Source organism: Polistes dominula, unplaced genomic scaffold, assembly GCF_049000335.1.
Source record: "Polistes dominula isolate Pdom_NZ unplaced genomic scaffold, Pdom_raw_medaka contig_31, whole genome shotgun sequence".
NCBI classification, from domain to species: Eukaryota; Metazoa; Arthropoda; class Insecta; order Hymenoptera; family Vespidae; genus Polistes; species Polistes dominula.
In genome coordinates, this window is record NW_028300925.1 from 5,811,658 (window position 1) to 5,838,473 (window position 26,816).

The 26,816-nt window shown below is 32.6% G+C and overlaps 1 protein-coding gene across 1 annotated transcript in view; it reads right to left on the bottom strand.

Annotated features, from left to right (window-relative positions):
* Positions 1 to 13,846, bottom strand: part of timeout (circadian regulator timeout) — a 166,786-nt gene extending 152,940 nt beyond the window's left edge. The window contains 14 exon segments of the mRNA XM_015334897.2: positions 5,013 to 5,093; positions 5,179 to 5,329; positions 5,429 to 5,562; positions 7,060 to 7,214; positions 7,282 to 7,414; positions 7,961 to 8,223; positions 9,137 to 9,254; positions 12,080 to 12,243; positions 12,326 to 12,421; positions 12,497 to 12,628; positions 12,708 to 12,888; positions 12,971 to 13,124; positions 13,200 to 13,369; positions 13,594 to 13,846. Of these exon segments, the coding sequence (XP_015190383.2) occupies positions 5,013 to 5,093; positions 5,179 to 5,329; positions 5,429 to 5,562; positions 7,060 to 7,214; positions 7,282 to 7,414; positions 7,961 to 8,223; positions 9,137 to 9,254; positions 12,080 to 12,243; positions 12,326 to 12,421; positions 12,497 to 12,628; positions 12,708 to 12,888; positions 12,971 to 13,124; positions 13,200 to 13,293 (1,856 nt within the window). The 5' untranslated portion in view covers positions 13,294 to 13,369; positions 13,594 to 13,846.
* Between the last annotated feature and the right edge of the window lie 12,970 nt (positions 13,847 to 26,816).

The following is a 26,816-nucleotide window of genomic DNA, read 5'->3' on the forward strand; positions in this document are numbered from 1 at the left end:
TTTTCTATTCAAAACGCTTTGATAACCAATTCCTTTCACCACAATCAAGAAGAAAGCTATCGATCATTTCTTATCAAGATCACTAAAGAAGAAAGAAAGTAGTAGAGAATGAAAAAGAAAATGAAAGGAAGAGGAAGAGTGGGAGACATTGCAATTCCATAAAAGCCGAGAGATGTCGTACCGTTTTAGGAAGCTTCTATTCCTCCTGAGAGCGGAGGAACATCGAAAGAAAGGTGAAAGTCTGCGTACGTGACTTGAGGACAAAGGTAAAATCACATCTTGGTAGAAGTCTCAGTAAAAGGGTATAGTTAATGGCAGAGCACTCTTAACCCTGACGCGCTCTCTGCTTGCCAGTGGGATGACTCTCTTAGAAAATTTCACTCGGCTTGAATTTTAATAAAAGAAAAAAAAACGAAGAAAAAAAGGAAAACAAAAAAGAAAAAAAAAGAATACGAAAGAGAAAGAAAGAAAAGGGAGTGTAATAAGGAAAGATAAAGTAACAAAAAAAAAATCAAAAAGAAAGAAAAAAAGTAATGAAAGTTAAGAGACGAGACATCTCTTGTATCAAGAAATATGCCAAAAGTCGAAATGAAGATGTTACAGTAGAGAAAGAGAGAAAGAGAAAAAAGTCAGAGACGTGAATCAAGGATAAAAACACGATACCAGCAGCAGATTTGCCTCGAGGATACATCTATATCTTAGGAAGGAAAATTCTTTTACTACTGTTATCTATATTCCGTCACGATTTTCCAAGTATTTATTTTCTCACGGTATATGTAGCTAGTGAAAGAGAAACATGCGATCTCGTGTGAACACTTTATGCATGTACAATAAACATTCGTTTGTGTTTTTATGTAGCACTTTATAACCGGTGTCACTGGCAATAACTAAAATAAATAATATTTTTATTGACTTGAAACATATATAGATGCTCTCCGTTTTCTTTATTAGAAAAAAAGTTAGATATGAAAGAAATTAATAAAATAGAAGAAAATACAATTACAGGTCAACGAATTTCGAGCTTTCGACTTGGAAAATTGAGTGTAATTGGTTCTCGTAGAAATGTTGGTTCTGAGAGGAAAATCAGACAGACGATTCGTTTCGTTTACATGGTAGGAGAAGCGTAATCCGTTATATAGTGAGCTGTCGCGTGGGTCAGAGAACCCTTGGTACTTGGGGAAGCTTTTCGAAAGTACGAAATCCCCAGGTTGAGGGGTGAATCCAATAAGCGGACGGTGCGGAGCTTCCGCAGGTGGCGGCGAAGCAAAGAAAGTACCGGTAGAAGTGAAGGTGGTGTTGGTGATGGTAGTGAGTTGGTGGTGAAGGGTAAAACGAAAGGGAGAAAAGAGGAACACAAGAGTGAGGACACACTCTCCGAGTGGTTGAAGAAGTGACTCGTATAGAGAGAGAGAAAGAGAGACAGCTTCTGTCGGTGGCTGTCTGAATAGAAATTCACCACCATACAATCCCCATTATCCTTCGATTTGAAGTTTCACGACAAAGGAGTCTCTCTCAGTAGACGCGCTATTCTAAAACGCCAACGCCACCGATTTTGCATACGATCGAACGAACAATTTCGGTATTGGCCGTAGGTGACGACACGTGAGAGTCCACTCCTCTCTTTTTGTCGAGATGCATCAGCGTAATTGAAAGAACAGAGTAAATCGGGTATAACGTTTGATGACAGGGAAAGGATCAAAATATTTCTACCCCTATAAATTGGTAAAAGATAATATTAAATTTGCATATTCCTAGCTAAAGGAATCGATCAAAATATTTCAACGTACAAATTATTATACTATTAAATAATATCGAATGTACATATTCCAAGAGAGTAATATATTTTATTTGAATCATATTTCGTTATATTCTGTTAGACGTAATATGAGATAATATAAATATAGAAAATAATTCTATAATCGAAAAATCAAATATTGAAAGAAAATTATGATACCTATACATTTACTTGGTATTTGTTTTTTCTCATTTATCTCGTCGGTTCATCGAACATACCGGATATCCGAGGACTTTTATATTTGTTCTTGAATATCGTGTAGGGGAAAAACGTTTGTATGTTATTTTGTATGTAAGTATATTAGTATATGTATGTGAACAAGTGTACATATGTATCGATTCTCGTAATATTCAGTAACATTGTGAATGTGTTATTAATATTGCCCGCGCCTTACTCAGATTACAGAAGGGTCGGTCAACAAACTGTCATTTCCTTTTATCCCACTATGTGCACAAGGTCGCCATGAATCGCCTCTCCCTCTCTCTCTCTCTCTTCTATTATATACCAGCAACGTTAAATCTTACCTCTCATAAACTGGACAAGAGAATATTGCAAAGAATCTTTTCTCAAGCGATATAGCTACGATCTTAGATGAAACAAATTACATGGGGAAGAATAGAAGAATTGAAACTTTCGAGTCATGCGACGATATGTAACTCCATTGAAAAAGAATATTGGACGTATAATAAAAAAAAAAAAGAATATGTGAGACCTACACGCAATATAATTGTTGTTTATTCAATTTCATCTCTTTTATTTCTAAAAATGATACAAATAACTAAAATATAATAAATAACCGATCAAGATATCTTTGAAATAGCGCATAAATTGTTGTATCTAATCGAATTATCGCTGCAGTGGAATTATTAAACATTTTAAAATAACTATTATTATATTTCTATTAACAAAACATTTTGAACACTTTTTACTATTTACTCTTTATTCTCTATTCTTTGATTTTCTTTACTTTCATATTAACTCACGACTGGCTTCTAAAGTTTTACTTTAAAAAAGAAAAAAAATTTATTATGCGAAGTTAAAAAATAACAACTTGAAGACGAACTTTCGATATAAAATAAGTAGATACCTACTCGATCGATACTTCCGAAACCATTTCGTTAGGAAATTATTATTCCATCAGAAATGGTGCTTCAGCATAAAACGAAACCGCGAGATGGAGGTACCAAAAGGATAGTTCTGGAAAGTATAGCCGTGCTTCAATTCAGGAACCTCTTCGATGGAAGCTTCCCTATTCTACACTCGGGATCTCAACGAAGTAACTTAGTTGTTGTTCCATCAGACGAGTTACTTTTCTACAAAACGAAACTGCAATGTTAAGATAGTTTCTCAAGTATGACGATGGAGTCCTATAGGATAGGGTCGATCAAATAGATGCCGGCCTATCTGTTAGATATATTCCATGGAAGGAAATTTATTTTTTAGCAAGTAGAATAAAAAAGAAATAAATTAATTGCTCGTTAAAATAAGATAGACTCTAGAGATAAAGAAAAATTAACATCAGGATAAATCAATAGAACGGAACAAAAGAGTCTCTTTGTTCGTTGACGAGTTTGCCCGCAAAGAATGGCTTTCATCAGACAGTCGAAACGACGATTAAGCTTTCGAGGTGGAAGGGTAACCGAGGTGGAAGATAGAAACAAGTTGGTGAAGGGACACACGAGCGCATTTGTAGATGGAGAACTTCAAAGACCTGGATGGGTACCACCAATTGAACCGTTGTATACTCTCCCGTTACAAGAGCCGTGCATCCCTTTAAGATTTAATGTAATGTAAATATCTGCGGTAGTGTAAACGCCCAACTGTTCGTTGCTTAATTGCCCAGGTGATCGAAAAGAGTGAACGTTGAGAGAGTCTGAAGGGTTTGATAAAACAGGCGGAAAGACGGAGAAAGGAGGAGAAAGAGAAAGTGAGAGAAAGAAAGGGAGAAGAAAAAATCGAATAATAGTTCAACGTAGACATTAGGATTAAATAACCATATGAGATAAATAAAGTGAAGAAAAGTCTTGTCTCATTTAAACGTGAAACATAATAATGGTAACAAAATGTAGAAAATTCTAATAATTATATCATTCAATGTTAAAAACTATGATTTAACGAGACGATTTTATTAGAGCGCCGTTTTCAAAAGGCTATGCAAATACTTCCGGTTATTTTATGCATTCGCCTAATGTACTTGAAAAAGGTGAGCGAAAGGTAGAGGGGACAGCCTTGAAAAATAAGATTACGTTAGCCTGAAGAGTCCATGTAAATTTTACTACGAACTTCATGCAAATGAGGTGCCTAAACTTCGAAGGGAGAATCAAAATAAAAAAATAAAAAAAATAAAAAAAAGAGAAAAACAAAAAGAGAAAAGAATAAAGATTCGAAAAGAGATTATATTCCGCGCGAGACTTCATCCATAAATAAACCGATAAAGAGTCTAACGTCTCTCGTTTGCTTTTGTGTTGTTCTTTGACTCCCGCAAGCTTCGATTCACAAAATTTTATTTTTAAGTCAGCGTTTACGCCGGTATTAAAAACTATTCGGGAGTTCCCAGTCAAAGAAGAAAAGCTTAAATGAAAAAGAACAAAAGGCTTTGGCGTGAATTTATCCGAGCACGAACCTTGTCCTAGCTGCGTTTCCTAACGGCAGTGGTCAAAAATTCATCGGTTGTACGAGAATAAATCCGAACTTCTCGTTCACTTTCTAACCCCATTACACCGAGACCCATTGTTTGCTAAAACAAAGCTTCCACGAGGTCGGCTTCCCCGCAACATCGAGGTTACTCCAAGCCACTCACCACCTAGCGTCGGAGTATATTGTGCTTTGCTGAAAAAAGACGAGGGTTCCTAACAAAGGAAAAGGTACTGGGCTTTTTCCTGAATACATTAGAAGACGAGTAGCGCCTCGCGTCACCACGTGAATTCACGATTATATGCTCTAATTGGTCTGATGTAACCCAGACCACGATGAGGAAGTTCTTTCATCGTAAACTTCAAAACAAAAACAAAAAAAAACAAGAATTCGCATACAGGAGTGCTGTAAAACGCGTGCAAAAAATTCCAATCATCTATAGAAAATATTAAACACCAAGATTTTACAAAACCAATTTGCTTGGACTTTTTAGATAAACATTCTAACAGTATTTTACGTAGCAAATAATAAGTAATTTAATAATTAATACGTAACATTCGAAAATATTTTTACAAATTCTTACCGACAAGCTCGAAAAAGTCCAACGGCATTCTCATAAAGCCTCATTCGTAACAGTTTTTGAATTCTCTTCATTGCATCACTCCTACAAACAAATTAGATAATTTTGCATAATAATAAATCAAATGCGATAAATTGTAATAAAAGGAATGAAATAAAAGTAGATGTACTTTTGATTGTCAACGGGTATGTCAAGCGTAGCGTCAAACGGTATCATTTCCGGTATCGTAACTCCTTGCATCACCACAGATAATTCCGGTGCCAGATCGTCCCAACGATCCTCTAAGCTTGGAGCAGGTGTTTCTTCCTTTCGTGATACAGCTAGAAAGGTTGGAAAAAAAATATTAAAGAAAAAAATAAGTAAAGAGAGAGAGAATATGACTTTAAGAGGCACAAACTTTGTATAAATTCACATCTTACGTTTGTGCTTTTTACTTTTCTGTCTTTTTTTCTTCAACTTCTGTACTATGAGACTTCGTTGTCCCTTGGCGCAGAACTGTTCCAACATCTTTAGAAAAATGTGGGCGGTCGTTACTAGGTCGATCAGGTATTTCCTGCAAACGCGAAGTTAAACAACATATTTCTTGAGATCCTCCTTGGGGCTCTGTGGTACCAAGATAATAAGATCTTCTGTGAGCTGACACAATGCTAAATAAGATGTCTCGCAGCTAACCCAGTTCTTGCGATCCATATCTTTGAAAAGGATTTCTCGTTTTGCGGTTAAAAGAGTGGAAATGGTACTTGGACAATAATGATCCGTAAAATATAAAAGTGATTGGACTTTGCGTGCGTTTGATAAAACGAAATTAAAAAAGAAAAAGAACAAATAGTATAAAAATAAATGAATAAAACAAAGCTAAGAATTGATTTAATTTTGATGAAAAATGTCTCGACCAAATACTACGCGAGTATCTTATTAAATATAAAATAATAAACCTTTAAAACAACGAGCATAAACAATAAGGCAAACAACTACTTGACGACATTTCTGGCCGTCCGAGAGTGGCAACAGCAACGGTTAATTAATCAATTTAGACTTCAGGGTGGCGGGGTGCTGACGGGAAAGTTTGACAGTGTCTTCGGAACTATGTTTTCCTCGGCATCGCCGGGACGTCAAAGCGACGAGACGATATCGCAGTGGTACACCGCGGCGCCCTTACATTTCCGTCGTAGAAATCCCAGGAAAAGCCGTCAAACTCGTAGCAACTTGAACACCCACCGCCTTTCCCTATTTCGCTTGGCCGGAAGGTCGATAAAAGTTGTTTATTCCGGCAAGAAACGTAGAAAAAGAGAGAAAAGGGGAGAGTTATTCGAGAAAAAGAAGAGAGAAAGGATAGGGGATGAAAGAATCAGTGAAAAGAAGAAAAGAAATAGCTAAAAAAGGATAGTGCTGTGTTGGTAGAGGTGGATGGAAGAAAAAAAAAGAAAAGAAAAAAGAAAATACAGAAAAGGAAAGAGAGGATGAGGTGGAAAGAGGTATGGCAAAGAAGTCGACCGATTGATCTGAAAGTGAATCAATCTGTCTGCGATAGATAAAACTTTCGGTAAACAGTTGGTTTTTGGGCTCGACAATGGCAGACAGATCAATAAAAATGGGCTCGATGTCGGGAAACGCGAACGAGATAAGTACGCTGACGGATGTAACACCTTTCGCGTAAAATTGAGAACAAGCAAGAAGCGAGATTCGTTGAAAATCAAAGAGAAAATATATTTAAGTTTGGAAAACTCAACGGGCCAAGTACTCGTCGTTCGCCGCTCCGCGTTTCTCAAACTTTTCAATCTCGTTACTGTCTCAGAACTTGGCAGACCATTTGAAACTTATTAATTACTTCTGCCAAGTTTTTACTGTCGCCTAATTTTAATTACAGAACGTAAGCTCTAAGACCGACTAATGACGCCGAGTCCCTTGGTTGCTCGCGCTTGATTTTTACCCTCCGATCGATCAAACGTAATAATACGACAAGGTATATTATATTAACGATGAAAACGTTATTCAAAGCATCATGTTGCCGCATTAAATGTGATATAAGGATATTTATTTCTTTACCAACCGTGACATCTTGAGTTCGTCGAAATTAAGAAGCTGCGAGAGTATCGTTTCCCGATATTCCGGAACATAAAACACGTTGCTTTTAATGACCTTGCTAGATTCTCTTATACTTTGCTCCGAACTTTTATCCATCGCCATTAACGTATGAAGGAGTTCCTAAAATATTATACATCAGTTTTTGACAATTTCATCAATCATACCTTATTTCCTTCACTCTCCTCACCTTATATGCTTTCAAAGCCAAATGCAATCTGTGAGACCATATCGGTATCCTTTCCTTATCAGTAAGGATCATCTCGTAATACAGACTCATTTGTCTTTGTATTATATAAAATTCTTCCGTGGATATCGTTTCGCTGTGAAATAAAAAAACTAAAATAGATATGTCTGCCATCGACGTATTTGTACAAAAATAGTAAATGAAAACACCTTTGAGTCATGGAAAATTTTTCTTTTTTAATGAAAAAAAAAATTTAAAAAAAAGCACAAACGAAAATGGAATTGCATTCACGCACGAATTGATGGTATACAAAATCGTTGGGAAAATTTAAGCCCCGAAGCGTACGTTGCTTAAAATCGAAAACAAGACGAGTTGGAGAGAAAGAGAAAAAAGAGAGTATATATATATGTATTTGGGTATGCATATACTGTTACGGTAGAGAACTAGAAAGTGCACTTCCTACAGACGCATACAAAAAAGCGACGATGCGTAAAACGAGTTCGGAAACTCGTTCTCCTGCCGTTTATATCGAGCAAGCAGCCACTTCACAACGAGAGGATCTCCGTGACCTTCAGTATACCGAAAATAAAGTCATCTCCTTCCTCTCCATTGACGTTAGTTATCTTTCTCTTTCTCTTTCTCTTCCATTTACTCCTGAAAGTAAGTATTTATGTGCACTTACCACACGTATTTTACTTGAAACTTGTAACATCGATTAAACTCCATGAAGAAACGTAACGCCCATAAATAACAACTGCTCTCCGATGTATTGCATTGAACGTCACTGATAATACACGACTTGGCATGTTTCATTACTGGATTATACACGCCATTGAGAAATTCCACGCAAAATTCTTTTAAGAAAAGTCTTACGCTCAGAGCTGATACACGTTCGTGCATTGAATCCTGCATCGCTAGTCTGTTCTTTGGTTTCTTTACTTTCGTCTATCGAAATTAAATGATTCGGTTAAGTTATTTAGAAATTTCAGTATTTCGATAAGAAAAAAGATCGTAAAGAAAATTCGCGAAGCACGTAAGAATGTGATATAATGTAGATAAAAAGAAGTAAATAGCATCGTTCTGTCGTAATAGCGTGATCTACGCTCTCGCTAAAAATAGGAGGAAAAAGGCTGAGTGAAGTGGATGTAAGAAGAGTGTAAAAGTCCTGCATAATAGGTATTACCGACACCTCCCTAGAATGATGCTTTCAAACACCCATGAACTAACCCATGGACGTGAGCTAGGAGCAAATTTATGACGGTACATAATGAAAACGTGGCACGTGGATACCAGGAAAAGTTTTGCTCTTCTCGAAAACTGTAGATAGGATAGTAGAAGGTAATAGCAATGTAGGAGAAAGTGAAATGGAGAGAAAAAGAGAAAAGAAGATAGCACCTTGCAAGATAAAAAAAAGAGTAAGAGACGCAATCTAGACACAAGAATATAAGACAGAAGAAGTGGAGTCTTAAGGTGGATGCATGGGGATAACAGCTGACCCACTTTGAAATGCTTCAAAATGCTATTAAGGATAGGCCAAACTCTAATTACGCAAGGATAACTGTAACTAACAAGCGTATTTTCATTCAAATCCGAACAAGGTTCTTCTCACTTACTCGCTAATGAAAATTAAAGCGAAAAGCCACCTACGTAATTGAATAAGCCATTTTCTTTACGTGTTTTTATTCTCACTGTTTCTTTCTCTTTATTATATTTTTCCTTTTTTTTTATGTTTATTTTTATTTTTATTTTTACTCTACGAGATGCATTTTATAGTCAAATAAAAATTACACAAAAAGCACCGTTATCAAATGTTTTTAAAATTACATACTCTACAATAGGTTGCATTATTCTCACTTACCTTTTGGGAATTAAACTCGAGTGCCTCGACTTTTTCATAAGGCTTGTGACACAACATCTGATTATCTCCGATTGCCTTCATATTCTGCACCACGTAGGTCCCGCCAAAACGCGAATGTCTGGAAAAAGAAGAAAAATGTTTAAATAATGTAAATTTAAAGACTTTCAATTATATTTATTATAATATATGACTCCTTTCTTTTCCATTTTCAGAGAATTTACAACACGACGGAAAACGATAAAAGTATTGTTAGCTTTCATCAAAGTGAAAAGTATTTATTATTCATATTCATAAAGAATGTTATTCCATAGAAAAGGCTCATATAGAAAATGCAGAATAAATGGATACATTTAAAGTAAGAAAAAACTTCTCTAAGAATAAGCAGAGAGTAGATGCGGCAGCTTTCAATCTCTGATCGAAGATAGGAACCGAGCGCTCGATTCAAAGTTCGTAAGTAAAAGAGAGCTTATCATTCAAATCCAATTTTATCCATAACTCCTGAAAATCCAATCAATGGAATAGAAGACGACTGTCACCGGCAGATAGTTTCTTAAATGACGAAGGCAGCCTTCTTCTCTTTCTCCTATTTCTCGCCTCTCTTTCTTTCTCTCATTCCCTCTCTCTTAACTTCTTGCTCTCTCTCCTTTTTCCCTTACAACTCTCCCGCATATTCTGTCGATGAATTCATTTACACGATATTTCTACCCGAACCATTTTACAATCATCGTCGATTTTTCGAACTACAATATACCGAAAGATCGATGCCTAACTTGAACCATTCGAAAAATTAAACCAAATCATTCGAAAGAAAAGATATTTTTTTTTCTAAATATATATTAAATTACTAACATGATTCATAAAAAGTTGATTTTACATAAACACAGAAAATATTGTAAAAAAAAGGGTGTAGAATAATCATTTATTTTAGACTCGACTTTATCCATACAACGATTCCATTTGCCCGTCGTACAGCCGACTTTTACCCCCTTAACCCCGAAGACTCACGGAACAAGAGTAAAAAGAAGAAACCCCAGGACGGGTTTGTGTCTAGATTCTACTGCTCCCGACTCGTAGCTTGGTCGTTTTATCGTTTTCCGATCGACTTATCCCAGCATTCGACCATGGTTAAGGGGAGGAAGATAAAGTAAAAAAGAAAAGAAAAGAAAATAAAGAAGCGAATTTTTTCACCCAATCCCCGTTTCCTTTCAAGTCGCAAAAAGCATTTCGCGTTGAGCACACGGCCTCACGAGAATGGAAGAAAACGAAAGAGTGAGAAGATATGTGTGTGTGTGCGTGTGTAAGAAAGAAAGAGGGTGCCCTGAACGACGAAGAAGCTCGTTACTAGAATACAGCTCGCTTCTTCCCAACAAGTGGATAAAAGCCTTCTATTCGCGCGCGTTCAAACCCAGCGGTCCTATCTTAAAAAGTAGGTCATATTCATTACAACATACACGACGACGTCGTCGTCGTCGTCGTCGTCATCATTGTCGTCGTTGTCGTCGTCGTAGTGCAAAAGAAGCAACACTAGTCGGAGTAACATGAGCAAGAGAACGATCGCAATTCAGCCAAAAAGGTATCCGGTGTTGAGTAGCGGAGTCATCAGCAAGCAAGCTCTTCTATGCTTTTCTTACACCGTATTTGTGCTTCCTCGACACTTATGTTCGTTGGACCGTTAAAATGAAAACAGTTTAGGAGAGAACGTTCAAATTTATGAATCTAGAATTTTGAAAAATAAAATAAAGAAATCATCTCAAATAAAATAAAGAAATCAAATTTAATATATTTGTAAAATATAATATTAAATATTTCTAATAAGACGTTTTTTTATATTTTAAATTCGATTTAAAATGATTATTATCAGTTTGCTGATTGTAAAAAAGTTTGAATTGTTTTTATTGAGTTCTAGCAATTCGTTGAAATTAAATTAAATTAAACTTCCACATTCCATTGTTAAGTTGATTATGTTGAAAATATAAAATATTTATATAGTTAGCTAGAAACACTTAATATTTTATAGACGTTTAAACGTTTTATGTTATATCCAACTTCCTATTTCATTTGAGAAATGTTTTCGTCAAAATCTCCGATTCATAATTCTGAATGTCCTCTTGTCAGAGCCAGAAGCGGTAGTACCGCGTACTGTGCAGTTCACCGCATCGAGTCTGGAATCTTTTCGGTTTAATACGTTACCGTTTCGTGCCAGCATGCACACATGATGAAATGAATGAAATGAATCAGGGAAAAAAACGCGACACCCCATATCAGTATCTATGAAAAATGAATTGCCACAAATGAAAAAAAATATTCTATGTAAAATGTTTTAAGAAATGCGACGTTGAATGTATTTGAATTACAAAGTGATTCGATAATCTCGAGGTGGTATTTTAATATAACGCGTTGGATAAAATCTAACATAAATAAAAATTTTAAAATGATGAATAGAAACGAGAAATCGGGTTACGTACAATTTAGAGCGTAAAATTAGAGAACGTCCACAATGTTTGTAAGAAATAAAATATATTCCTTGAAAATTTCAAGTATCATTCATGAAAAAAAAGTTAAGGAATCGTACGGAAAGGAAAGAATTTAGCTTAAATTAATGTATTATGAATTTAATAGCGAACTCGTAGCTTTTTATTGCATACAGAGCTCTGAAAGTTTTCTTGAAAAGCCTTAAGAAGATGAACATGAAAGCGATAAAAATCTGACCCAAATGAAAAGATAAGGTCTAGGAAGGCATCATCTTAAAATCTTATTCATACAGTCATATACTTTTTCATGTTATGTTATTAATTATAAATTAACAAAGAAGTGGACCACGAGTTGAATAAGATTCGAAGTTAAGTTTTTGTATTTACAATAGTGCTCATTTATTTACTTACTAAAAATCAGATCTTGTAGCATTACATAAAAATATAAATTTTATATAATTATAATTCTTACCTGGCACCAGCATACTTCTTTATTTTTTCCAATTTTTCCAATTTTTCTTTCTGTCTTATTGATAGTAGATATGCTTCATCCTTTGCCTTTTCTATATTACTACGCTGTAAACCTGCTGTTGCCAATTGACTTGCATTTTGATCACATAGCATCAATGATATGATCTTCAAAAATCATCATAACATTGTTTAATATATAAACTATTAAATTTTAATATTGTAGTCTAGAGTTACAATGTGTGCATACCTCCAAAATCTGCATGTGGTATTGTTGTTCTTTGGCACTGCTAGCAATGAAAAGTAATATGTCAACGATACCAGATGCATGAAGCGCAAATAATACCTAAGAGTAAAAAGTATGTTGTAAAATAATTCCTTTGATTATCATAAGAAGAAACATTATCATTTGATAAGTTACCTGATCATGAACCGTAGCATCATTATCAGGACGCTTTTCATTTTCATCTGGAGGGACTTGAAGTACATTTCTGATCAACGCTAAGATTCTTTCAATGATCATCTCATTTTCCTCCCCTCTTTCCAAATTATCCTATAATAATAATTAATTATATAAAATAATTTATTATAAATAAAACTTTTCTAACATATAATTTAAAAATGAAACTTACAATACTGAAGATAGCGGTCAAGCGTTTATTAACTATTTGCCATATTTGATCATCCGCTAAAGCTACTTTGTAACTTTGTAAATATGATATAATTTGTAAATAGTAACTGCGCATGGTCTTCTCCATAGGAATTTTTTCATTATATATTAACAAGGCAGGACTTGTTAAATTAATAATCAACCTGATAAATATAAGGTTTACACTCATATATTACAAATATATATTGTTTGTTATCTCAATCTATATTTAATATAAAAATTAACCTTAGCAACACATCCCATAAATCTAGTTTATCATAATATTGTACAAAAATTTTAAGAAGATCTGATTGAAGTAATTTTGTCTGGCCAAGATAACGACGTATGGTATGAGTTTCATCATCCCTTTTTAAATATTTGATCAAATCCTTTATAACATCTAAACAATATTAAAAATAAAATCTTTATTATATCAGCATTATTAACTTATACCAATTATATTTAATCAACTCACCTAAACAATTTTTATCCAAATAATACTTTTGCCCATCATAATAACCTAATGCAGCACAAGTAGCTGCTAACTCTGCAGACATATAATCTGTCATTGTTGCATTAAACTATTTTAAAGGCAATTTAGGCCAAAATAATAGATTACTACAATGATTATCTAGCTGCATATATCTAAAAAATAATTATTACAAGCTAATCTAAATAAATTTAAAGGATACATGTAATATGAAAGTATAACATAATATAATATTTAAAAATATAATATAATATCAATAATAAATATTAAATAATAAATAACAAATAAAAATATTTTAATATTTATGATGATGAAAATTAACATTCACCAGGTTTATTTTATTTAATATATATTTCTGACACACATGATTACTACATACCTTAGAAAGACAGTATACCAGCATTGAGGTTAGGAACTCGAAAACAACACATGTTATAATAAGAAATTCTGACAACAAACTATTTGTATCAAATAAGAACACTTTAATTTATTAATAAATAATAAAATAACTATTTGATCACTAAAGTAACACTTTATTAATTTTTTTAAAGATGTAATAAGCTTACAAGCAGGCACTACATGTATATGAAGCAACAGGTTAAAAAACGCGGGAAAATTTACTGCACAGAGTGACAGAATAACAGTGACTGACCAATAAAAGGAGAAATAATAAATGCACCTATCAGAAACGAAATATTAATATGACCACTATTCAAATAGGATAAATGTTCTAAATTCAAATTTATAGTACGTATAAGCATATTTATATTTAAAAGTATTTTTTAAATTTATATAGCTAATTTAAAAATTATTTTTGTTAATTATAAAATTTCTAATAACTTTAAATGATTATTAATAACACTCAAGAGATATTTTTTAAATTAAATTTAACCTAATTAATTAATTTAATATTATATATAATAATATATATTAATTTAATTAATTAAATATATTAATTTATTATATATATTATATATTATATATATATATATATATATATATATATATATCAGGGCTCCTCTAACTCTTCTATTTGTCGACTAACTTTACCGAAACAAGTATTTCCCAATCTTAGATATAGACTCTATATCTTCTTTTTCACTATCATAAACTCACAGACATACTACACATACATGTAGTGCTGCTAAATTGTTTTTGAATTTATTTTCACCTAAGAATTTCCTTGTTTTATTAAAATATCTGCGACCCCATACTTTGTGAAGCTGTAATATATATTATACTGTATATATATAAATATAATTTAATTATATTCATGATATTTAAAATATGAAAAAAGCTTGTCTCAGTTTTGCATTAAAATACGAAGAAACTTTTTCCCCTAACCCAATATAACATATCCCATGACTTTAGCTCTCTCTATAGTCATTTAGAATGTAGATACGCTCATTCCTGCTCGTTTCTGTTTGTTCCTGTTCAGAAGAGAGAAGTAGGTTAAACGAGGAAGGTAATGGAAATCGATATTTCCATCGATAGGAAAGTTCTTCGAAGCGTACACAAACGTGAATGCAATCATGGCATTGCTTTTTGACCGATCGATCCGTGAGATTTCGTATTCCGAACTAATGCAGGAAGTAAAAGTTTCCAAACGATAAAAATAAGCCCTCTATCATTTGAGTAACAGTTGTTGCAATGTTATTTTTGGTAAGCTTACTAAAGAGTTTAAATTAATAAACGCGTTTTTTTCGCAAATATGAACAAACTACGCTAAAGATAATTGAAGTTGAGCGAACCTAATTTTTGCTAAAAAATTCATTTATCACTGATCTTAAGATTGATTACTTGTAAATCTTTTCTTTAGAAAGTTAAATAAGTTTATGAAAATTTTATCTATCTAGAATCTAATAATATTCTGATAAAAATAAACAATAAATTTACACATTCGTTTGAATATATACATATATACAGAGAGAAAGAGAGAGAGAGAGAGGGAGAGATAAAATAATAGAAGAAATAAGAAAATATAATAATAAATATTATTGTGCGAGCAAGTCTGCCTGAGTCGAAGACTATTTCCAGGTGATCGCTGACAAGAAGATGATCAACAAAGATCTTGACAAGAAGATCGCGGTGTTTAGACTTGCTTTAGAAGCGTGGAATTGTTCCGGTAGTTACGAACTAGAGAGCTCACATCATGTTAATTACTGTTCCGTTCTATTGTTCTGCTCTTTGTACATTAAGTTTTGTTGAATTCTCATTGTAACCCTGAGTGATGACTAACAATATATTATGCATATATGATAAATCACAAGTTTGATAATCTGAAAAAGAATAATAGGTCATATATGTAACATCAGCTTTTGGTTTAGAAGAGTTATCGAAAGACTTTTAGAATATAATTTATAGTACTTTTAGAACACCTTAGTTTATACACCATATGTCTCAGAAAAGGTGACTTTATATATACGAGCAAGTAAGACTAAAAAATAGTATAAAACCCTACCTTTTTACACACATACAAGCACCCTATGATCGTTTTATATAATATTATATTTTTGTTTAAACGCAACGTTTTAAAAATACATACATATCTATAAAGAATAAGACGAAGGACACAACAAGAATTAAGAAAGATTAAAATCGTTTTCTAAGTTTTCCAAGTATTATAGTAATTCGATATCGCTCGTTCACCGTCCAATAAATCTTTCGAGATATAGACAGGAAAAGCATGACTCTCTTGTGGATACAAGACTAAAAGTTATTGTCGCATTGTAACTTTGAATTTGTGCAAAGCTTGCATCAGTAGAATTACCAGTGAATCGATTTGCACGAGTGCATTCACCGTTCATCCATAAAAATTTATACTTCCAATTACAGAATATAAATGAAATTTACATACATGCATTGAATGGCACGAGCCCGATGTTGATTTTTTTATATTGAATGTGCCTCTCTATGATATTTTATTATATTTATCTTTATATAATCTAAAAGATAAATAATAAAATAACATTTGCGATCAGTTAAATATTATTCCAATAAAATACGTAATTTAATTATACGAGAATAGCACTTTGACTTTCTACAAATGACTTTTCATTATACTAATGTTTATTTAATGTAATATAAGCAGAACAACTTTGGCTACTCCCGATAGTAACAACAAGAACAATACATTCACTCTATCTCGTATATTCTCCTTACTTTGATCGATGCTCAGGAACTTCTCATCGATTATTATCAAAACTACAACTACGAAAGTCCAAACTTGTCATCAGATAACGCTTAGTTCTCAAGTAAATGCAGCTACCCACGAAGTAAGTTCCAATTTATTTTTATCTGTCCAGAATTCGAGAATATATCAATGAAAAATCTACGAAAATCCATTTCCCCTCTTTCTATTCTATCTATTCTTCTTTTTCTCTTTTCATTTCCTCGCTTATACTGTTCTCGATTGCGAATTTGTTTCGTCAAGCGAGGACGTACCCATCAAAGAAGTCGCTTTTTCTATCGTTTTTTTTCGTTATTTTTTCTTTCCCTGTAGTCAACATGAAAGAGAAGGGATCAAGGATCTCTATTATTTCACTATAATGCAAACCTACGTTTTCGATGAGCAATCTGCTTGAGTAGACATTGTCCACGAAAGAGGAAAATAAAGCCATAAATCCAATTCCTTCGTAAGGAGAAAAGTCAGGAGTGAGTGCGATAAACGGAGAGTAGAAGTTGCTAACGGTTAAGGGAAAAGGGGAAATAGAGATAGAGAGAAATATATATATTGTATATATATACCTATATCTATAGAGCGAGAGCGAGAGAGAGAAGGATTGTGAGCAGCAGAGGATGAATGATGCGAGAAATCGAAAACAATGGTCACGGCAGAATCACGAGAAGGACGATGAAGCTGGTGTCCGAGAGCACTATGGGACAAACAAGCGATGACCAATCAATATCAACGAGTGTATATACATATATCTAGGTCATTGGGTTATCCGACGAAATTGTTCGCACCTGTTCGTTGATTTAACTCGTTCTATACGTTCATATGTTGTTTTTTATTTCCTCCAATTTTTTTCTAACCTTTTCCACGCTTCTATCACGCACGATATGAACTGAGACGCACTACACATGTATATATTATTTTCGTTTGAACGAATTAACAAATCTATACAGTGACTCGGAACACATTCTCGTGATCTAATCACTAAAATTATTTAATTACATATATTTTAATCATTTTTTAAACACATTCATTCGATGAATTTGTATTTATTAAGAAAAAATCTAGAAAAAAAAATAGAAAGATAAAATAATGTTTCTGCAATATCGATGATATATTTCTGAACAACCCTGTACACCATCTCGATCGTTTTCTAACAATGTATGACCGCGCGTAATCGCCTGCACAGAGCGCATACGAACCCACGCCAGCAAATTTCACAGACCGAGAAAAATCATGGGAAATTTCCTGCGGTTAGACGACGGAATCGATTGCGCCATCCTTGTGAAAGTAATTTTTGTTCTCTGTTCTTTCCCTTCCCTTTTTTTATTCCTTACTCTTCTTTTTTCTTATCCCTTTCCTACCATTTCTTCTCCTTTCACTCTCTCTCTTTCCTTCTCTACACTTTTTATTATTTCCTTTTTTTATCCGAGAAATTCGATAATACATGGGAATAACTCTTTTATTTTTTTCTAACCATGCAAGATGACTCTTCACGTTCGAACAAACGTATAGATTACTATGGTCGTTGATCATTAATACCTATGTTACATATTGACGATTTATTAGAATTTATGTCTAATGGGAGTTAAGTTTAACGATTTTGAATGGGGTGCATATTCGATTTTTGTTCTTGTCGTCTTTCAATGACCAATAACGTCAAATTCGTCATGAAGAATCAGAATCCGCCGAACAAGCCGGTTATTATTTGTACGAGATAATTAGAGATAACAAACGTATATTTGCGGTTCATCGTTCAAATATGCACGTCGATCCTGATGTTTGAATTTACACGAGCGTACGTATGCTCCTCTAAATACTCTACGAGCTAGCATGTTTTTGAAATGAGTAACGAAAATATAGAGAAAAAACAAAGAGATAAAAAAAATATATATATAAAACCAGTAAATAAATGAATGAATACATATAACACTGTTTGATTATAAATGAATCACTTAATTTTCTTTTTATTTTAAAGGCTAATGTTAAATTTAATATAAAATTGAATTTTGACAAATTTGGTAACTAGCATTTAATTGACATTCCAAAAAAATATTCATCAGAATAAATTTATAGTAAGAGTACATGTGCAATCAAGCATGGACAGTATTACAGTATTGTTCTTATAAATAAAGATTAAAGAGGAAAATATATGTTTAAAACAATTATCATTTTTTATATAAAGATATTATAAAATAGATAATATATATTTTATAATTAGAACATGTGGATATCCATCTTTACGATTATTATTTGATATATTTTTATACATTCGATGTAATATTTCTTGCTTCGAACGAATCATTTCAACTATTCCGTTGCAACATTTTCAATTTATTTCCCTCAATTCCAATTTATTTCTCTCTTCGATATTCAAATAATTTATTTTCGCAATAACGTGATACAAAATATGCTAGCATATTACATCCGCAGATAATTTATTCTAATTCTTCTTGATTTCTATCCCACCATTTGCTATCAAACGTATTGCAGTCTTAAACTCTTAGTGTTTGGAATTAAACGAATAAATAAAATTAATACTAATGAGATTTCTAGAAATAGAAACTGTATTGTACATTTTGATTTATTTTATTTGCATGGAATTCTTTAATTATTCAAAACGGATTACGAAAGAACATTTTTATTTGTAACGTTACTTGATTTTTTTTTATAAGAAGAAACGTGCGCAATAGTTTTATTTAAAAACTTGATGAAAACTAAATGTAACTTTTGTTTTAAAAAAGAAAAATAGTACTAACACGAACTATAAATGAATCGAATCACTCGCGTGTCTTTAACATAAATCGTCCTTTCTTTCATGATTTGTTTTAAAAAAGAAAAATAGTACTGACACGAACTATAAATGAATCGAATTACTCGTGTGTCTCTAACATAAATCGTTCTTTCTTTCATGATTAAAGGATAGAATTTGCATGCTCCGAGCGCAAATGATTCCACGTGTTACTTCTTTATTTTGTTAACAGAAAACTGTTGTTTTCGTTTCTATCGTCCCCTAAGTCAGTACTTTGAGCTAAGTTCACAGCTAAATGTTGTGTGCATAATCCAACCGTTAACTAGCTAATTCAGTTAAGTTTCGTAAGTTTCCCCGCGCGTAAACATAACTGACTAACGCATGAGCGAGTTGGAAACGGCGAATTTAGTCGAGTTGAAGTAAAGCGGTTATGTTCCACGCTATAAACTTCGAAGCTCGCGAATCTTCATGATTTTAGAAACAAAATTATGTTAACTTGCTACACCTGGTATCGGTTCCACCTCCAGTTTCGTCAATTTTCTTATCTAATTTTAGTTACTCGACAAGAGATAATTTGATACTTAAGTGAAATTCTCGTTTTTTTTCATACATGATTTTAACTTCGAAAAGTTTTTAACGTAATCGGTACAAAGTGAATGGGTATTTATTTTCGATAATCTTAAAAATCCGATAAAGATAAGCCACGTATTTATATTTCCATAGATGGAAATTTTACTTAAATACAATGGACAGCTTTCCAGATTATTCGAGAATCTTAACAATTAGACGTTTTTTTCTATTTGTTGTTAGATATGAAGAAAAATCGAAGTAAAACGAGGATTAATGTTTTCGTTATACAAATGTTTAAACATCGTTGGTTCAACGAACTCGCTTGGTTGAGTTGGACATTTGGAAAGAAAAAAAAACGGATAGAATTGAATGGACAAATTTAGAGATGGAAATATCTATAATAAACGGAAAAACTTCTTTCAATCGAAGTCAACAAAAGGAAACTTTTCTTCCACCTTTTACGCATTGCACCAACTCCAAATCGTATTTACTTATACAATCGTACTTAATCCATTTAACGATATTGCCCAAACTTTTCTCTTTCCACTTCGTTAATATTAAAAATAACGGGAAGAGAGCTGGAATCCGAAAATTACATTATCCGATATTAAATATGTAAAAGTTTATCGACATTTGTATAGTAAATGAATATATTATAATCGCATAATGTGCCCTCTTTTATAAAGCTTTCAATAGAGTGTTTTCAATTCCTAATGAATTACCACGAAAATAGTTAATCTCTCAAAATCATTTTTGTAAAACGTTTACTCGTGGAAATGCATGTATCATTCGTTTTTCGACTAAAAGTAGTTACCTAGTAGAATTAAAACTTTAATTTTCAATTCATACAGTATACACGTTTCTATGTTGAGAAAAGCAACCTTCTTTAGAGAACGAGCAAACGAGGTTTGTGCTTTTTGTTTGTAGTGTGTAAATAGGAGTAATGATATAACGTTGATTAATAACTTTCATTACTTTGTATGTTACTATTATTGTGTGGTTTTAAAGTCCTTTTAGTTTCGTTGGTAAACAAATGTCTCTATGTTTCTTTTTTTCGTTCTTAAACGTTTCATTTTCAGCTAGGAAATGAATAAGTCAAATTTCATGATTTAATGACAAACAGGAGAAGATACTTTATATTTTGACTATTCACTGGTGGAAAATTTGAAAAGAATTTAAGTATCATTCATTCAATAAAATCAGTAATAAGAACAAATTTCACGCTAATGGAAGTTTCATGCAACAGATAATGCAAAAAAGATGCACTTATTTAAAGAGACATAAAAGAGATCATACACATTGCAATTAAACGTAAGTAATATACGCATCTCGTATTTTCCGTTGTCCATTCAGTTACACTTTGCCAAGAATTAGTATAATGGAATATTTATTTGTATCATACATCTACTATTATGACATTATAGAAGAATTTAAATTACTCTGAAAAATGAATTTTGTGATATTTAACTTTTTTTTTTACTTTTATAAAGAATTTGATATCGTGCAATATAATAAAAATATTTAACTACTTTTCACTCATTAAAAAGAAAAAACTTTTTCTTTTTATCAACCAAACGATAAAATGCAAAATGTACTTTGTATGCACAATTTTTTCGCGTCCATTCACGATTATCCATCTTTTCAATGTAACAATTATCAAACGTTGTGTGTACAACAGGTGAACAAGTTTTTCTCAGTGGAAAGCCACGTCCCAAGATTTTTTTTATTATTTGTTTATTCAAATTTTTTGTCTTTTTTTTTTAATTTTATTTTTTCACTTTTTCCTCTCTCTTTCTCTCTATTTTCTTTTTTTTTTTTTTTAATTATCTACCATGATAGAAAGAAGGGCCTTTTCTCATCACCGTTATATTTCGTCGGTCGCGTCGCTATTGATTTTCCGAGAGTTTCGTCACAGTGCAGTAACGGGAGTGAATGAAGTGACTGATTTTCAATGGTTCGTAGTCGTATGAATGACGACTAGTCTGTTTTAGATAGTCCTACATTAAAGCTGTATTCAAATATTATTAGATGCTTGATACGCTCGGGTACAAGTCTTATCAAAGATGTATCTAATATTCGAATCGAAATTTTCCAATGACTTTATATTTTATTGAAGTCATCATAATTCCTCAATTTCAATTTATTTTAATAAATACTTTGCCACTTTATCGTACAGCAATATCATTTTATCAATCTTATTTAATTATTCAAATTCGTTCGTTGAACGAACCATTGAACATGATTAATATTTTTCATCTATAAATTAAGAGTCAATTAGATTTAGTTATCTTTCGAGCTTTATGTAGTTCAAATTTTTGTTTAGCTAATCAAAAATATATTTATCGTATTAAAATAATCATCCTGTAAATATTGAAAAATTAAAAAGAAGTAAACACGTATTCAAACAAAGAAATGACGATTTTGTGTTATAGTAGTTTTTTATGACTTCTTTTTAGAAAAATATTCTTTTTTAAATATCATAATTTGATTGGGTCACTTCGATTCTCATTCAACGAAAGAACTGACCTACATCGATTCAGAGTATCACGTGATGACAGTATTTTTTGCAAAGATTCCAATCGTACTGTCGCTTCGAGGGTGGTTTCGAGAATTTATGTAGCACAGATGGTCAATTCGGACGCTCAACTTCATTCAATATCTCCCGAAACGAAACTACGATTCTCTACTCGAATCAAAGCACAGCCATTTAACTTTATTGATCGATGGCCAATCGATGAATATCAAACTAACTTTGATTTATTATTCTCTTTTTTTTTGTTCCTTTATTTTTTTCTAATAACACAAATATATTTTTGTTATGATTCAAGTAGCGGAGGATTCACTAATAAATACATACAACTAATCATAATTTTCTCTCCCTTCCTTAACTAATCTCAGTTGCTTAAAACTTAATTTGAATATTTTATGTCAGCTGACTAATCTTAAACGTAGCTGTGAAATTACATAGTACACAGTGAAGGCAATAATTATAACTTCTCGTTAATTATTCATACAAGCTTTCAACATCCCTTCCTAATGGTCAATGTATCCCACGCGAGCTCGCATTAAGCTAAAGTTGATGTCAAAGAGCTTAAATAAATGAAAACTCAGTAAATATTCTCTTTGTTCGTTATGTCAAATAAATATATTTGTTAATGTTCCGAGATACATTTTATTTAGGGTGTCAAGGACAACAGATAATCATCTTACTTGCTCTTTCAATAATCTATATTCTGAAATGTTAAGAAGAAAAAGCAAGATTCTAAATGAAAATTTGTATAAATCGATATTATTAAAAAGATGTACATATATTTATAAGTAGAATAAATATACCGATAGAAAATATGTAGATAGATTCTCGCGATTCGGTATTGTCAATGTCTAAGCCTGTCTGTGTGATAGGAGCTTTAATGTCTAACAAAACTTGTACATCGAAGAGTGCTGATCCGGCTCAGGTTGAATGATATATCGATTCATGTTCAGAGCGTCGAGTCAGCACCGTAAAGATCGTGAATTAGGTATAGTCAGGATGGTAAACGATAGTTCATGGAAGGTAGTAGGTACTATTGATTTTTAAAGAGCCCCATCTTGTTTTATGGTGTATTGTTTCGTAAAAATATTTTATTGCAAGGAATGCTGAATCACTTAAGCTTTCGAAAAACGTATTACCTAATTTACGTTTATAGTCTATAGTACATAATCCATTGATATTTTATTGTATATTCCTCGATAGTATATTATTCTACTTTATATCTCTCTATCTTATTATTTCTATCTAAAATTGAAGGCAAAGATATTCGTTATGTATTTAAAATATAGAATAAGAGAAAAAAAAGAGTAATAAAGTATAAGAAAGTAGCACGAGCGGATTATAAAATATTTTTCTTTGAAATCGAAAGGGTATTGTTGGATATCTAGTTTAAAGGGGTACACTACTTTATCGCTCAGAATAACTATTATAAAAAGAAAATTTAAAGTTAAGAGATTGAAAAGACATTGAACAAGGCATCCAATTAAAAGAAATTATACTACTTTGTAGATATTAATATAAAGTAAGTATGATGTCAATCTTAAAATTGGTTGAGTAGTTCTCTCGAGATATAATCTTCATCAGTTCAAAAAATGATATTCCACAGAATAACTTATATCTCTGTCATTTTTTCATATTTTTTAATAATTCTCATGTAAAGATATTTATTAATGAATACTGTATTTATTAAATAATAATAAAAAATTTATATAATTGAAAGTTGCTTTAAAAATAATTTTCTTTTTTGTGCTAGTTTCTCCGAGTGCCAAGGTGGTGTAACCTTTTAATGCTCGAAGAGAATATTCTGGTGTGAAAGGAGGTGGTGCCGGAGAAAGATAGTAGTTGTGATGGTAGTAGAGATGGTTATAATGGTGGTATTAGTAGTCGTAGTAATAGTAGTAGTAGTAGGTGCGAGCACACGCCCTAGTTCCAAAGGGACGATAATTCACTATCATGGCTTATTGAACTTTCACGAGCCGTGAGCTATAATCTACTTTCACATTGTGCACGTTGGTGCCGTGGAGACATTAAGCCCGATCGTTTTGGCTCTGATATCCCGAGACAGAGACGGAAATAGACGGAAACCGGAAGACAGGGTATTACGGGTAACGACAGGTGTTGAATGTGACAGAATCGGCCTGGTCCAATCGCGAGTGCAATCCGATAGAATCCCATGGAAATGGCACGGAGAATTGTTAATCTTGAAGCAACGTTCATGTGGCACGACACGATTCTATAATGCTTACATATCCCACCAACGTTTCAAATATTCCTCTATTGCGTTCCGGCAATTTGTAGACGGGAAATAACTTCGAAAACGATATTTCTTTGATCGTATGCTTGGAATATTAATAACCGCTTTTCATTGCCGGTATGAACTGACTAAAGCTTTTCCTACATACCATTTTTTTTTTCTACTTTGCACTTTATTTTTTTCTCTTGTTTGTTTTTTTCTTTCATTTCTACAGCCGTTTACCATTTTTTATTCACTAATACAATTTTTTTTTCGTTTTTTTATTTTTTTTTCCTGTATAAAAATTTTCTTTATTCGTTTAGACAGGTGTGTGAGTTTTGACAAATGTTTCATTTAACCTACCTCCCTTACGGTTTTTCAATTGTTCCTTTTGAAATTACTACAATTTCTAATAGTCAGCATTCATTAATAAATTATTACGAATCGAGTACGCGTCTAAAAATCGAAACTTGGAAATGGAACTAGTTGATAAGCTAATTTCGTTAAGAATTGTATTTTTGTTACGAATCGATAAAATGTACAAACTCACTTTTATTAATTTCGCATTTCACGTATTTTTATTTCTTGATCGAACGATCACATATTTTTTGATACTATATATATCCATGGTCAGAATCCAATCGAAAGATAATTTTATGGTTTGATATGTTCGAAGGGAACGTTAGATATATCTTCGAATGTAGTTTACGCTGAAAGATCAAATCTCATAAAGCTAAATCGCTTGTCAGTTATAGAACGAAAATTTATACTCAGAGAATCACAGAACAGATATATATACAGATATATAGAAAGAGGTGGGCTGGGAGTTGGATGGTTTGAGCGAGGAAAAGAGATGGGGGGAGGAAGAGGCACGACAATTATTGTAGTTCCTAGATAGGGTAGTCAATTTCAGAGTATCAGATCCAATCGTAGGAAGACAACTTGAGAGTGGACCAAAATATATAGCGAGTTCGTAATAACTATCGTACAGTTTAGATGTCCCTCGCAAATGGCACGATCTCATGCATGAATGACGATGCAGAGCGAGAGAGAAAGAGAGAGGGAGAAAGAGAGATAATCCGAAGATTACAAAATGAATTTGATTTAGAGTAAATTATTAAAACATATAAGATTATCTTAGTCGATTAATTAAATTAATAATGATAAATTCCTACAGCTTCATTTAATTGTTTTTACGAATATGTACTGTATGTAACGAGGATAATAAAAATATGTAAAAATAATTATTTCTAACAATAAGTATTAATTATCGAAAAACGATTTATTTTTGTTAGTATTAAATTCATGTAATTCGGAAGATTTTATATTTTTTTTCAAGTAACTTATGCAAATTGGTATACTGAAAAGAAAATTTCCCGTGCAAATGAAAAATTTTATAAATATGGTAGCGTGTAATTCTCGTTACATGAGCAATGTAACGGTTGCAGGACGAAATGTAAAGCAACGATGTCGCAAAAGGTAGCCAAAATCCTTTCCATTTGAAAAACAAGCATACACATAAAGAGTCGACACTACGAGAGCGTTACTTTTAACGTCAAGTTGAGTTTTAGCGTGCACAAAACAGTTCACTGCATTTGGCTATTATGCTAACACAATGAAAACTTATCTTCCCGTGTCGTATGTAAAAGGTAACGAAGCATTAAAAAGATAAAAAAGAAAAAAGGGGCAAAGATAAAAACCAGGAAAAAGTAGGTTATTTCTTTCTTTTTTTTTTTTTTTTTAAATTTCTGTTGCAATTAGAATCACATTAAACTTGATTTCTATTTTATTCCGAAAAAAAAATCAAGATTATCTTAATGGACCGTGAAGAGTACTGTCCCTCGTCCATCTCCCATAGAAATTTTCCGAGATTTTTGAAAACGAATGAAAGTGCGCGCAGTCAACTTCTAAAAGGTTAAATTCGTTCTATCCAGTGAAGCTGCTAGCAGCATCGGTTTACCAAATTTAACCGAGAAACGAGCGAGAGAAACTCTTTGTCTCGACAACACATCGGATGGTTAGCTTATAATAAAGGCGTGTGTTAACCACTCGTTTGCACGACGATATAATTTTGCAGAGAAGATAGATACGGACGTGTATATACTTATATGTATTCATATATATATATATATATATATATATATATATGTATCATACATACATATACATACATACGTGTATTATATAAGCGTACCTATACGAAGATTCGAGTCTGCTGTTCTCTTTCGTGCTTTTGCACGAAAAGACTCATTCATATACGAGCGCTCTTCCGCATTTATATTCGTCTATTATTCCAAGAGTTCATTGAAGAGAACGTCGATGACGTCTTATGTGCTCACAAC